Raw genomic sequence first — 14,821 nt, forward strand, 5'->3', positions numbered from 1 at the left:
GCCTCCTTTGTCTGATGTTTGTCTTAACTTTGGCCCTGCTCGTGTCCATAGCCTCCTCAGCAGGGGGAGCTGTAGCCACACAGAGCTCTCTGGCAGTGAAGCGTGGGGACGACGTCACCTTTTTGGAACCGGAAGGGGGAGGGACAGCTCGTGCCCAGTCATGCCCCCCGGCCTGCTCCCGACGATGCTCATTTAAACGGTTGTCTAAGCGTATAACCAAATCGACAAGCCCGTCAAAATCCCGCGGTTCCTCCTTAGCCAGCAGGTGCTCCTTCAGGACCGGAGACAGTCCATTTACGAAGGCGGCGCGGAGCGCAACGTTGTTCCAGCCAGACCTCGCTGCCGCGATGTGGAAGTCGACTGCATACTCGGCTGCGCTGCGACGCCCCTGTCTCATTGACAGCAGCATGCTCGAAGCGGTCTCGCCTCTGTTGGGATGGTCAAACACTTGTTTGAACTCCCGTACAAACCCAGCATAAGACGTTAGGAGCCGTGAATTCTGCTCGCAAAGCGCCGTAGCCCAGGCGCATGCCTCTCCTCGAAGCAGATTAATAACATAAGCCACCCCGCTAGCGTCTGACTCGTACATGACAGGACGCTGTGAAAAGACGAGCGAACACTGCATGAGGAAGTCTGTGCACGTCTCAACACAGCCCCCGTACGGTTCCGGAGGGCTTATGTATGCTTCAGGGGACGGTGGGGGGGGTCGTTGAACGACCAGTGGAACGTCTGTTACGGGCCCAGGACCAGCAAGAGGAGTGGCTGCAGCAGCGCCCTGATTGCGCGCTTCCACCCTGGCGGTGAGAGCCTCCACCCTCCGGTTAAGGAGAACATTCTGCTCGGTCACTAAATCTAGCCGAGCCGTGAAGGCGGTTAAGTTCTGCTGCAGCTCACTCAATACGCCTCCCGCTGATGCCTGCGCTCCTGGTTCTTCCATTGGCCGTTCAAGCTCGGGTTGACGCCCCTCGGAATCCATGACGAATGGCCGAGAAATCCTGTTGGGAAGGTGTCGTAGCACGGACCCAGAACAGGGGGCGCAAATGAACGGACAATGAATAAGCCATAAAGTAACAATTTAATGTTGTGACAACACACAACTAAATACACAGACGAGAGAGAAGCCGCGTCACACACGGTTTCCACCACCAACGGTCTGAAGAACACCGGAGCCGCCAAGTCCCGAGTCCCCAGGTGGCCTCTGTCTTCGGCTGTCGACCCTGGTACTGCTGGCAGAAAACAAGACAAGATGAATGAGTGTGAGTCCGCACACTCAGTAATCCACAGTCTGCACTCAGTTAGGAGGGAGCACCTCCACCTCCAATCACACACTCGTGCAGCTCCTGTTTAAACCACTTATCTGGTTTGAGGTGTGAGGCGAAGCCGTCGCTGTCACACCAAATGCCAATTCCACAGATAAAGACGAACACCACAGGATAACGGCTGCAAAAGAAGTTCAGATTATCACTCAACGATTTGAGTCAGCAGAGAAATTACCTCTTCGGTAGTCGATTTCTCGGCGAGGAGGTGGAGTTGCAGTCCGGCCTTAATGGTGATGATGATGATGATGAATGAGTGACAGCTGGTGCTGAGGATGAATGACAGCTGTCACTTCTTCTGGGTCTGGCGCCCTCTCGTGCTTGGAGCCCGCACTCCAAGCAGGGCGGTGGTGGGCCAGCAGTACCTCCTCTTCAGCGGCCCACATAAAACGCTTCACACTCGGCTGCAAACCACCCCAGTCCACACTGAAGGTCCTGATTTTACGAAGCCAACAGAACCACATCATCCACAAACAGCAGAGATGAGATTCTATGGTTCCCAAACCGGACCCCCTCTACACCCTTGCTGCGCCTAGAAATTCTGTCCATAAAGATAATAAACAGAACCGGTGACAAAGGGCAGCCCTGGCGGTGGCCAACGTGCACTGGAAACAGGTTTAACTTAATACCGGCAATGCGAACCAAGGTCCTGCTGTGGTCGTACAGGGACCGGATAGCCCTTAACAAAGGATCCCGTACTCCCGGAGCACCCCCCCCACAGGGTGCCCCAAGGGAGACGGTCGAATGCCTTCTCCAGATCCACAAAGAACATGTGGACTGGTTGGGCGAACTCCCATGAACCCTTGAGCACCCGATTGAGTGTGTAGAGCTGGTCCAGTGTGCCGCGACCAGGATGAAAACCACACTGCTCCTCCTGAATCCGAGGTTCGACTATCGGTCGAATTTCTTCTCCAGTACTCTGGAATAGACCTTGCCGGGGAGGCTGAGGAGTGTGATCCCCCTGTAGCTGGAACACACCCTCCAGTCCTCCTTCTTAACCCTTAGATGCACAAGTGACTGGACCCTACACTCTTCAATAAGTGGGTCAAAAATGACCCATATTAGAATCAATGTGTTTTTAAGCCATTTTTGTCATTTTGGTTAAGAATAATCACTTATACGTATAATATTTACGTATAATATTTAGTATTATATTTAGGACCACACAAGAATGATTTTATGTTTGAAATATCTTTATTTTTTACTTTTTAACATTTTTGAAAAAGAAAATTACCCAGAACAGCATTTGAACAATGTGACCATCCATTGTGTGTGTGTGTGTGTGTGTGTAACTGTTCCGTTATTGACAGTCCCTCTCTCTTTTCGCTGTTTGCCTTCTTGTCCCATCACGCTAAGCAACTCAGACAAACTACCCATTTCTGGCAGTGATCATTGCATTTCCCACATCTTTGTTGCTAGGGCAGATCTGACACCTCTTCCTCTTTGGTTGGCCCTGTCTGCTTCTTTTCTGTGGCTGGGTTGAGGCTTTTGTCACCCCACACCTTTCCATTGCTTCAATAATCGGGGCTTGCAGTTGGAGGCAGCCTTCCAGTCGACTCCTCATGTGTGGTGTGACAAGCTCCTTTGAGGACGAGCCGTCGTGCATTGTTGATGTCGCTCTTGAATCCTGGGTGCTGAGCTGTGAAAAAGGTGTAGGCATTCAGGGCGGTGATGTCAATTAGGTTGCACAGAACCATGGGCCACCTCTGTGTTTGGCGCTTGCAGGTGTAGGTCCCAACCATCTGGTCAGTGGTGTCTACACCTCCATTTGTCTTGTTGTAAAATGTGATTACTTCTGTTTTTTTCTTTCTGCTATTTTCATCCACTACTGTGTCATGGTGCATCATGCTCAGGAGCACAACAGCTTTTCCTTTCTTTCTGACATAACTGACCATGGCTGTTGTTGAATCCAAACTCTGTGCTGTAAACCTCCCGGGACATGGAAGGCTTCATCAGAAGAGGGATGTCTGGCTTGTTGTGACGTAGAGTCCCCACAATAGTGAGATCCTTCTCCAGGAGATGCTGTGCAAGAGGCACACTGGTGAAAAAGTTATCCATGGTGATGTTGCGACCTTTGTTGCTAAATCTACTACACAATTGCTGGACAATGTTTTCCCCCAGATTCTTCTGAACTTCTTCCCCTGGTTGTCTCCCCATGTAAACTATACCATCTATTGTACGAGGTCTGTTAGAAAAGTATCCAACCTTTTTATTTTTTGTAAAAACCATATGGATTTGAATCACGTGTGATTGCATCAGCCAAGCTTGAACCTTCGTGCGCATGCGTGAGTTTTTTCATGCCTGTCGGTTGCGTCATTCGCCTGTGGGCATGATTTGTGGGAGGAGTGGTCCAGCCCCCTCGGCGGATTTTCATTGTCAGGAAAATGGCTGAGCGACTGCCGCTTTGCTCCATCAAAATTTTTTTAGAAACTGTGAGAGACAGCCAGGTGGAAACCATTCGGAAAATTCAGATGGCTTTCAGGGACGATTTTCTGGGTATCACACAGATTAAGGAGTGTTACAGCCCATTTAAAGATGGCGGAGGGCGCGCCGCGCTTCGAGCGGCCATCGACAGGCTGAAATGACCAGATCATTTCCAAAGTGAAGGCTGTGTTGATGCAGGATGTCGTCTGACTACCAGAGGAAATGGCAAGAGAGTTGGACATAGCACTTTTTCGGCACATTACACTGTTACAGGAGATTTCGTAATGAAAGACGTGCGGCGGAATTCGCACGTCAGGACGGAGCCGCGTAATGGCGCACAACAAAAAGCATCTCCGTGTTGGAAGTCTCACGGGACATGCCCAGCTCTTCCACCTTTCGGAAGATTCAGATGGCTTTGGGTGGATTTTCAGTCGAGTGAGTATCCGAAAAACTGTCGAAGATCTGGGCATGCCACATGTCCTGTGAGACCAACACGGAGGTGCTTTCGTTCCGCGCCATTAGCGGCTCCATGGCGAATTCCTCCGCTCCTGTTTTCATGACAAAATCTCTTTTAACAGTGGAATGTGCCGGAAAAGTTCTGATGTCCACCTTTTCTGCCATTTCTCTGGTAGTCAGATGACGTCCCGGATCAACACAGCATTCAGTTTGGAAATGATCTGGTCATTTCAGCCTGTCGATCACCACTCGGAGCGCGGCGCGCCCTCCGCTATTGTGCGCCATCTTTAAAACGGCTGTAACACTCCTTAATCTGTGTGATACCCAGAAAATCGTCCCTGAAAGCCATCTGAATTTTCCGAATGGTGTCCACCTGGCTGTCTCTCACAGTTTCTGGAAAAATTTGATGCATTGCTGCTCCAGCCGTTCAGACATTTTCCTCACAATAAAAATCCAATGAGGGAGGAGGACCAGTTGCTCACTCAAAGCCTGCTCACAGGCGAATGACGCAACCGACAGGCGTGAAAAAACTCACGCATGCGCACGAAGGTTCAAGCTTGGCTGATGCAACCACACGTGATTCAAATCCATAAGGTTATTGCAAAAAATAAAAAGGTCCGTTACTTTTCTAACAGACCTCGTATAGGGGATGCGTGCGTCACAAACCCAGAAGATCTTTTGGCCGTACGTGGCGGGCTTGCTTGGCATGTACTGTAGAAACTTGCACCTACCCCTGAATGGCACAAGCTGTTCATCCCCAGTGATTGTGTCACTGTGGATGAATCGCTGTCTGCAGATGGTCAGGAACAGGTCCCATACATGGCGGAATATGGTCTGTTTCCAGTCGGAATGCTCTGGTCCTCTTATCATCAAATGTGTTTCCTGAGGGATGAGACTTCTGATATAGTCAGTGTGGTCTGCAGTTAATTTATTCCTGACAGCCACAGTTGATAAGAATCAAAGGTTCCCTTTGGATTCCATAGAAAATGCATGCGGGTCATTTTTGACCCACTTATGGACGCTTGGGGTAGTAATACAAAAACTACAATTTCTTAAAATGTATAAAAGGTAAGTTCAAAATGTAAATGTAAAAGTAAGTCCCTTCGGCTGCTCCCTTGTTTGCACTTGGGGTCGCCACAGCAAATCCAAGGTGGATCTGCATGTTGAATTGGCACAAGTTTTACGCTGGATGCCCTTCCTGACGCAACTCCACATTACATGGAGAAATGTGGCAGGGGTGGGATTTGAACCCGGAACCTTCTGAACTGAAACCAAGCGCATTAACCAATGTCATTATATCAAAAAGATGTTTTTTGAGGAATACCTGGAATATGAAATGCTAAAATTTTTTAAATACAAATATATTTCAAGAAAACAACCTCACCGGGTCATTTTTGACCCACGTATGCATCTAAGGGTTAAACAGAGGGACCACCACCCCGGTCTGCCAATCCAGAGGCACTGTCCCCGACCGCCACGCAATGTTGCAGAGGTGTGTCAACCAAGACAGTCCCACAACATCCAGAGAGTTAAGGTACTCAGGATGGATTTCATCCAGCCCAGGAGCCTTGCCACTGAGGAGCTTTCTAACTACCTCTGTGACTTCGGCCTGGGTGATGGATGAGTCCGCCTCTGAGTCCCCAATCTCTGCATCCTCTTCAGAAGACATGACAATGGGATTGAGGAGATCCTCGAAGTATTCCTTCCACCACCCGGCAACATCCCCAGTCAGGGTCAACAGCTCCCCACCCACACCGTAGACAGTGCCGGTGGAGAGCTGCTTCCGCCTCCTGAGGTGTCGGACGGCTTGCCAGAATTTCTTCGAGGCTGACTGATAGTCCTCCTCCATGGCCTCCCCGAACTCCTCCCAGACCCAAGTTTTTGCCTCTGCGAACGTACGGGCTGCAGCACGCTTGGCCTGCCGGTACCTGTCAGCTGCCTATGGGGTCCCACTTACCAAAAAAGACAAGTAGGACTCCTTCTTCAGCTTAATGGCATCCCTTACTTCCGGCGTCCACCACCAGGTTCGGGGATTGCTGCCGCAACAGGTACCAAAGACCTTGCAACCACAGCTACGAATGGCTGCATCGACAATGGAGGAGGAGAACATGGTCCACTTGGACTCCATGTCTCAACCTCCCCCGGGATCTGGGAGAAGCTCTCCCGGAGGTGGGAGTTGAAGACCTCGCTGACACAGGGTTCCGCCAGTCATTCCCAGCAGACCCTCACGATACGTTTGGGCCTGCCAGGTCTGACCAGCTTCCTCCCCTCCCAGCGGATCAGATTCACCACTAGGTGGTGATCAGTCGACAGCTCAGCCCCTCTCTTCACCCGAGTGTCCAAGACACGTGACCGAAGGTCAGATGATATGACTACAAAGTCGATCATCAACCTCTGGCTCAGGGTGTCCTGGTGCCACGTGCACTTATGGACACCTGTGTCCTCGAACATGGTGTTCGTGATGGACAAACTGTGACTAGCACAGAAGTCCAACAACTGAACACCACTCGGGTTCAGATCGGGGAGGCCGTGCTTCCTGATCACCCCCCTCCAGATCTCACTGTCGCCGCCCATGTGGGAGTTGAAATCCCCCAGGAGAACAATGGAGTCCCCAGCTGGAGCACTATCTAGTACCCCTCCCAGGGACTCCAACCCCAGGCCTGGCGGTGGGGCCCCGGCTCCGCCATACCGGGCAATGTCTCGGTCCTTGATTTTGTACTGTCATGGTAGCTTCTGAACTGCCCTTAGTCTGACCCATCACCTAGGACCTGTTTGCCTTGGGAGACCCTACCAGGGGCACAAAGCCCCCAACAATATAGCTCCTAGGATCATCCGGGAACGCAAACTTCCCCAGTGTGGGTGAGTTTGGTGGCAGTTCAAGGGGGAGATCTCGGTTTCAATTATTCTAAATTTTAAAAACTGCTTGTACAAATTTTTTTTCTTTTTACATGCATTCTGAAATGCCTTAGTGATCCAAGGTTTATCTTTGCTTAGCTTATTTCCATCTTTTAACACACAAGGGCAATATCTATCATATAAATTGGAAATAATAGAAATGAATGATTTGTAGGATTGATCTATATCCTCAATGTAAATGTCACTCCAATTTTGCTGTATTAAATCCCTTCTAAGCTTTTCCATAGTTTCCTATGTTATCTTCCTTGTGAAGTTTGTAATGTTAATATGGTAGAGAAGGTTGAATCTTCGACCAGACTGGGTTGCTTGACACGAGGACATTTCGATTCTAATCACAGAAGCTTCCTCAGCTAAAAGTCTTGCTCTGGTAGTCTTGACTCTCAAGCAACCCAGTCCAGTCAAAGATTCAACCTTCTCTACTATGGAAACCACCTGGACAACTGAGAGCCTTCACAGAAATGTTAATATGGTCAATTTTATTGACTAATGAATTGAAAGCAACAAAAACAGGCAGATGGCCACTGATATTACTAATGAGAAGTTCACCCATTATATTTCCCATGGTAATGTTTGTCAGTATATTGTCAATAAGTGTTCATATATTCTTAGTTATCCTAATTACTGGATACAACCCCATACAAAATGCAGAATTAATAAATTCATCTATATGTGATTGACTATGAGGATTGAGGAAATCCATATTGAAGTCTCCACAGATAAACAAAAGCTTATTATTTCTGAAAGTGTTGTACATATCTGCAGTTTTTCCACTAAAAATATTTGTGTTTGATCCAGGAGCTCTAAAATCAGCTCATGATTATGTTTTTTGAATTTTCACATTTAATTTTCACTGACACATTCCATGACATGTTCAAAAGAAAAGGACATATTATTAACAGTTTCACACTGATAACTTGAACTGACATAAAGTGCCACGCCACCGCCCCATTTATTCATCCCATTTATAACAAAAAGATCATTGAGCTGGACTGTGTCCATGTGCTCATCCCTCAACCATGTCTTGGTAACTGCAATGACAGAAAAGGGTTTATTGACATTTGAAGTAGAGGTGGGCGATACCGGGAATTTTGGTATTGATCCGATACCAAGTAAATACAGGCCCAGTATCGCCGATATCGATACCTATACTGATACTTTTTCATATTTAAGCTTCATAGATCCAAAGGATCCAAAAGATAGAATTTTGAAAACATTGTACGTGATAACAAAATGCTTTATTATCACAATCAACATTTTTGTTTAAAAAATATCACTCAACATAACGTAAAATCTCCTGAGGTCGAGGGCTGACTCAAGGAGAGCGCTGAGTGGGCAGGCCAGGCTGAGCCTACTTGCATGGCTGTTGCCTGGCACCGCTGAGCCACGTGACTGCGCAACAACAAAAGACCAGAGGGGGGGAGGGTGCGCTGCTCCATGTTGTGTGACACAGCGCAGCACTGTTCTTACAGACAGAGAGTAGACTTTGATGAATCTGCGTGCGCAGCAGTCAGTGCGTGGAGGAGAGAAAAAAGCTTGAGTATCGATCTTTTTACACGAGGATTGTTCAATATCAATACCAGCATTGGTATCGATATTATCGATATTAGGATCGATCTGCCCACCTCTAATTTGAAGTAAGGTGAAAAGAATGAACTGACATCATAAAAGGGTTGACAAACCAAAATGTGGCTAAATATAACTGTTTCATATAAACCAGTATATAATATGGATTTTGTCAAAAGTTGTATCATAACAAAAGGAAAAAAAAAACAAAACAAAAATCATAACAAAAATCTCTCCAGATAAACTAGTGAAACAATAAGGAACATTTTCCTCCATAGGGAGCAATCATTTAAAATTATCCAAATCTGCAAGCTCTCTTATCATTGTGACTTTCGCTTCCTTCGGAGTTCCGTTTAATTTGACCCACACTTTACTATCCCTGGTTCATGTCACTTGTATTTTTTTTGCTTACGAAGGACTCTGACTTGTCCTGCAATCTTCACATTTTTCCTTGTCAAATGCTCATTTACGTACACCTCGGTTCCTTTCAGATTTTTTGTTTGCCTTAAAAATTCATTCTTAAACTTTCTGTTCACAAACTGGATGATGATAACCGGTTTAGACTTTTTTGTCTTTTCTTGAAACTGAATGGCAATCAGCTATATCAGTACTATTAATGTGGATGTCCTTGGAGGAAAAAAACTGAACTTGCTCCAGGGACTGAGTTTCTTCTCGCGTGACCTCTACATCACCGAGCGTATGTCCGATGATTAATGTTCAAGCCTGAAACAATTACTTCCTCCATCCTCATTTGTTGCTCAAGGTCATCAACACGATTTTCCAATGATCTAATTTTATTGTCTTTCTCTTGCAAGACTTTTTTGAGATCACAAACCTCCTTCAATAAACAAAGTAGTTCAGTTTGCTTTTTCACAACTCCACTGAGTTCCTCTGACATGAAATTCAAGAAGAGTTTGATCTCATCCAGATCTTCACTACTTATCGCTTTTTTTTTTGGCATTCTGAACAGTTAGAAAGAAAAGGTTGAACCTTATGGGCAGTAATTACACAGACTGACCGTGGAGGGCTTGTCCCCAATGTTATGCCGCTGGATAACATTGGATAGTGGCTGAACAAGCCCAGCCAGAGCCCAGGCCTAAGAGTAAACTCAAGACCTACGTTTTTAACTAAGCTGTTGACTGCCAGGTTTTTTTCCTGCTAGGTGTGTTGGACACGGGATGGATTCGCTGTAGGTACAGATCCAACAAGTAGCTCAATGACACAAAACCCCCCGCCCTCCACAACCCCCTCCCCTCCTGACGGTGGACTGGACGTCTGCATGGACTCTCATCAATTGTTTTTGGGTTCTGTATTGTAAACCTTTTTGGTAGAATGGCCTACGTAGAGGGTCACCCCTTTGAGTCTGGTCTCCTTGAGGTTTCTTCCTCAAATCACCACAGGGAGTTTTTCCTTATAGTGCAGCAGATAACTGAAACAATCGTGCAAATGATGATACAAGCACCAAAGTTGGAACAAATACTCCTTAGACATTACTCTTTCAAAAAAAAAAAAAAAAAACGACTTGCCACTTGAATTTTTAATAGGTGGCCAGCTAGGGGTCAATTGAAGAATTATACAGGGGTCAAAATTAAAAATGCTCAAATCATTTTGAAAACTACACCACATTATTTTCCTGATCGTAAAGATTCCAAAAAGGTATAGTTTGGACAATCTGTGACTGAATGATCAGGAGTTATGGGGTAAAAACAGCAAAAATGGTGACAAAGGTCAGTTTCAGTTTGTACAGAGGTCAAAAGTTAAAGTTCCTTCAATTTTGGCAAAAAGTGATGCAAACTATTGGTTGAGCTAAAAATGGAATAGTTTTGATTGTGTTGAATGTTTGGTCTCCAAAGTAAAGGTCAAACAAGGTCAACGTCCATTGGATTCTATGACATGTGACGTGTTACCCCATAGCATGATAACTAAGCATGATACATGGTCCAAATTTTTTCTTTTTAAAACCCTGTTAACTCAACTAATAATGTGCATCATTTTTTACCAAAATTGGAGCAACTTTAACGTTTGACCCCTGTACAAACTGAAAGTGACCTTTGTCGCCATTCTTGCTGTTTTTACCCCATAACTCCTGATCATTCAGTCACAGATAGTCCAAACTTTACCTTTTTGGAATCTTTACGATCAGACAAATAATATGGTGTAGTTTTTAAAATGATTTGAGCATTTTAAATTTTGACCCCTGTGTAATTCTTCAATTGACCCCTACCTGGCCGCCTATTGAAAATTCAAGTGGCCAGTCGGTTTTTTCAAAAGAGTTAATATTTAAGGAGTATTTGTGCTACATTTGGTGCTTGTATCACCATTTGCATGATTTTGCACTAAATATTCTTAGCTGCTACACTATTACCGCTGTTGCCTGTGTGCTTTTTCTAGGGGTTGGTAAGGTTATTAGATCTTACTTGTTCCTTGAGGCAGCTTTGTTGTGATTTGACACTGTGTAAACTAAATAAACTGAAATTAGGCGTGCGTTCATGTGTGTCTTTGTGTGACTATAGACTTGAGTTGGGTGGGAGACAGTTGTATTTATTATTATTACAATTATTATGTTGAGCACTTTACTACAAAAAGACAAGTTTCAGACCATTTTTCTGTGTCTTAGAAATTGAACAAAAAATTTAATTTTTGAAACTGAAATGGACCAAATTAAACTGAGGCACTCAGAATTTTACATCATATCATCATTAACAAGTACTTTTCTACATACATACATACATAATATATATTAATTATTGTTTCAGTTGTGAGAACTTTTAACAACCTTGTGTGTGTTGGATATAAAAAATGTTTATGGCTGAATGAAAAAAAGAAAAAAAAAGGCCTGACTGTGATTCAGTGTGAGGAGGAAGAAGAGGTTCCATATCAGTCGAATTCTTCTAAATCCTCCTCCATGTCATAATCCTGTGGCCTGTCTTGGACAGGGACATACTCCCGCATGCTGGGGATTCCAGACACCACGCAACAGCTCAGAGCACTACGAGAGGTGCCCATGTCCAAAATCATGGACCACTGAGCATCTCTGATGTTGTAGCACTCCACAGTGTTGATGATTCCGGACCCATCGAAGCCACCAGCCACAACAATCATGTCTTCTAGGACCTCGATTCCAAAATTACTGCGGGGGACGTGCATTGAAGGCAGTGGAGCCCATCTGTGAGTGTCTAAACCGTACACCTCTGCACTTCTCAAACGCATGGTTCCATCATTACCCCCCACCTGTGGAAGGAATGGCAGAGTTAGTAAAGCTTCTTAACATGAGCTGTTGACACCTAGCAGCTGAAATAACCTTTCATTTTTTATATGTTGATGAAACAACAAATTTTTAGTTCAATTTGATGCATATTCTTCGTAATCCAAGAAACATGCAGGTCTACACCCTTTGATCCACCTGTTGGTTTGTCACTAATTTAAACCAAATGTACTTACAGCATAAATACATCCTCCATGGGCAACGACTCCAAGGCCACTGCGCTGGCTCGTCATTGGGGCAATTTCTGTCCAACGATCGGTCTCTGGGGTGTAAAATTCAGCAGATGAGTGGTAATGGGTCCCATTGAATCCACCACAGATGTACACCTGGAGAGAATTCAAGCATGTTTTTTTGGCTTTAATTAGAAACAGGTTTTCAGGAATAATAAAATGGTTTTTGCATTGTTGTCTTTAGTTCAATGTACCTTGCCATTGAGAACGGCGCAACTAGCGTCGCTCCGTTGCTCGTGCATGGGTGCAATAAAAGTCCAACGATTCGTTCGAGGGTCGTACCGCTCAGCACTGTTGAGCCTGTCAATCCCGTCGTGGCCTCCCATGGCATAGATGAGCCCATTTAGCATGCAAACACTAACATAGCATCTGCGTGCCTCCATTCGTGCTTCTCTATGCCAGATGCGGGTGCTCAGGTCGAACCTGAGGAGGGTGTCGTAATACGTCACACCACTGAAGCCACCGACGCAGTACAGTGATCCATCCAGGAAAGCAGTACCGTGGTACGCACAAGTTTCCTCCAGACTGTTTGGTAAATCAACCCAACGGTCTGCACGGATATCATACACTTCAATTTTGCTTGTTGGCCCGCCATCACTCCATCCTCCAGTTGCAAACAAGATGGCGGTGGGGAAGCGTGGACGGGCAAAAGCATTGATGAAGTGAGGGTCTCTATGAATCATGGCTTCAACAATGTGGATAGACTCTTCACTGCTGTTCACCAGCGCGTTTGCTAGCACGTTGTTCCTTAAGTATTCAGTGCTACACAAAGCCAGGCGGACCTGCAGATAAATAAAATTCTGTTAATTGAACTTGTCTGAGATGCAGTCATCTTAACGTTAATGATATAAACGTAAAGTTTGTCTAATGGCAGTGGACTTATTATCTACTTCTCTCATTTACCTTAGACAAGAGGACAAAAATGTGACTATTTCGTTGGTTTGGTGAGTGAGCGATCCAGCGCAGGATGGCTTCAAACACTATACTCTCCTCTCTCACAATGAGTTCATCGTTCTTGATGATATCCTTCAGTTCCTCCAGTGAGAGCTGGAGGAACCCAGAAGAATCAATACATGATTCAAAATGGTCAAGGAAAAAGTTGTAGGCCTTGTGTCCAAGCTCTGTATAACTGAGCTTATCAGCCAAACGACAGATGTTGATGCAGTTCTGTGGGCAGAGGTGCTCTTCCAAGAAGGTGATGCAGGCGTGAATTAGGCCGGCGATACCGTAATAATCCGCTGCATAGAAAATTTCCTCCACATTGTCATCTGTCATCAAAACAGTATTGGTATATGCAAACTTGATGATGAGTTGCATAATTTCAGGTGAGTATTCAGAAATTGTGTAAACAGTTTGACCTGGTGCTGACCAGCGGGAGAACAGAGCCCTGTGGGACACAACGGAGAGCAAAAGGTTACAAATAAACGATACTCAGTACTTTCAAATCTGTTTCAAACCTGCCCAGGAAGCAGTGGTGGGCACAGATAACCAAAAAATTAACTTCGATAACAGATAATCAGATGACTGAAAAGCTATCTTTGATAAAGATAAAACAATAAACCACCCAAAAATGTCTCAGAAGTTACAGATAACTGATAAATTCCAGTATTGTCTCTGGTACATTTGCAACTACTAATAAACTGAATTTGAGTTTTAACACTACAATAGCTTCTGGTAGCATTAAAAGCAACAACAGACCCAAATAATGAGCCCACACTTCTGTCTTTGAACATCTAGCCCCAGTGTTTTTGCAAATTTACTTTATTAGTTACTTTTTTAGTTTCTTTATAGTTACTTCATTAGCAGCTTTATGTAGCTATTTTATTAGGAACTGTTGACAACTTGTAACTAATAAGTAATGTAACTAATAAGGTAACAAGTAATCTAACTTGGTTACTCTTAAGACTGAGTAATCATCAAAGTAACTGATCAGCAGGTAACTAATAGTTACTTTTCTGGGTACTCAATTTTGGTTTTGGTTAATTGTCCGTCGCTGCTAATGAAGGAACTGTATACGAGGTCTGTCAATAAAGTATAGGTCCTTTTTATTTTTTTTCAAAAACTATATGGATTTCATTCATATGTTTTTACGTGAGACATGCTTGAACCCTCGTGCGCATGCGTGAGTTTTTCCACGCCTGTCAGTGACGTCATTCACCTGTGAGCACTCCTTGTGGGAGGAGTCGTCCAGCCCCTCGTCGGAATTCCTTTGTCTGAGAAGTTGCTGAGAGACTGGCGCTTTGTTTGATCAAAATTTTTTCTAAACCTGTGAGACACATCGAAGTGGACACGGTTCGAAAAATTAAGCTGGTTTTCGGTGAAAATTTTAACGGCTGATGAGAGATTTTGAGGTGATACTGTCGCTTTAAGGACTTCCCACGGTGCAAGACGTCGCGCAGCGGTCCCAGGCGCCGTCATCAGCCTGTTTCAAACTGAAAACCTCCACATTTCAGGCTCTATTGATCCAGGACGTCGTGAGAGAACAGAGAAGTTTCAGAAGAAGTCGGTTTCAGCATTTTATCCGGATATTCCACTGTTAAAGGAGATGTTTTTTAATGAAAGATGTGCGGACGGGTCCGCACGTTGGGATGCAGCCGACGCGGTGCGGCGGCACAGGAAAAACACCTCCATGTTGATAACCATTTGTAAAA

General features: G+C 45.1%; 1 protein-coding gene across 1 annotated transcript; it reads right to left on the bottom strand.

The window, feature by feature from the left end:
* Positions 1 to 11,538: 11,538 nt before the first annotated feature.
* LOC117519474 (kelch-like protein 10) lies at positions 11,539 to 13,632 on the bottom strand. The gene is made up of 4 exons (XM_034180810.1): positions 13,074 to 13,632; positions 12,365 to 12,952; positions 12,117 to 12,266; positions 11,539 to 11,906 (listed from the first exon to the last, which is right to left on the bottom strand). The coding sequence occupies exons 1-4, from the start codon at positions 13,485 to 13,487 to the stop codon at positions 11,553 to 11,555; spliced, it is 1,506 nt and encodes a 501-aa protein (XP_034036701.1). The 5' UTR covers positions 13,488 to 13,632; the 3' UTR covers positions 11,539 to 11,552.
* Between the last annotated feature and the right edge of the window lie 1,189 nt (positions 13,633 to 14,821).

This window comes from Thalassophryne amazonica, chromosome 10 (assembly GCF_902500255.1).
Source record: "Thalassophryne amazonica chromosome 10, fThaAma1.1, whole genome shotgun sequence".
Classification (NCBI taxonomy): Eukaryota; Metazoa; Chordata; class Actinopteri; order Batrachoidiformes; family Batrachoididae; genus Thalassophryne; species Thalassophryne amazonica.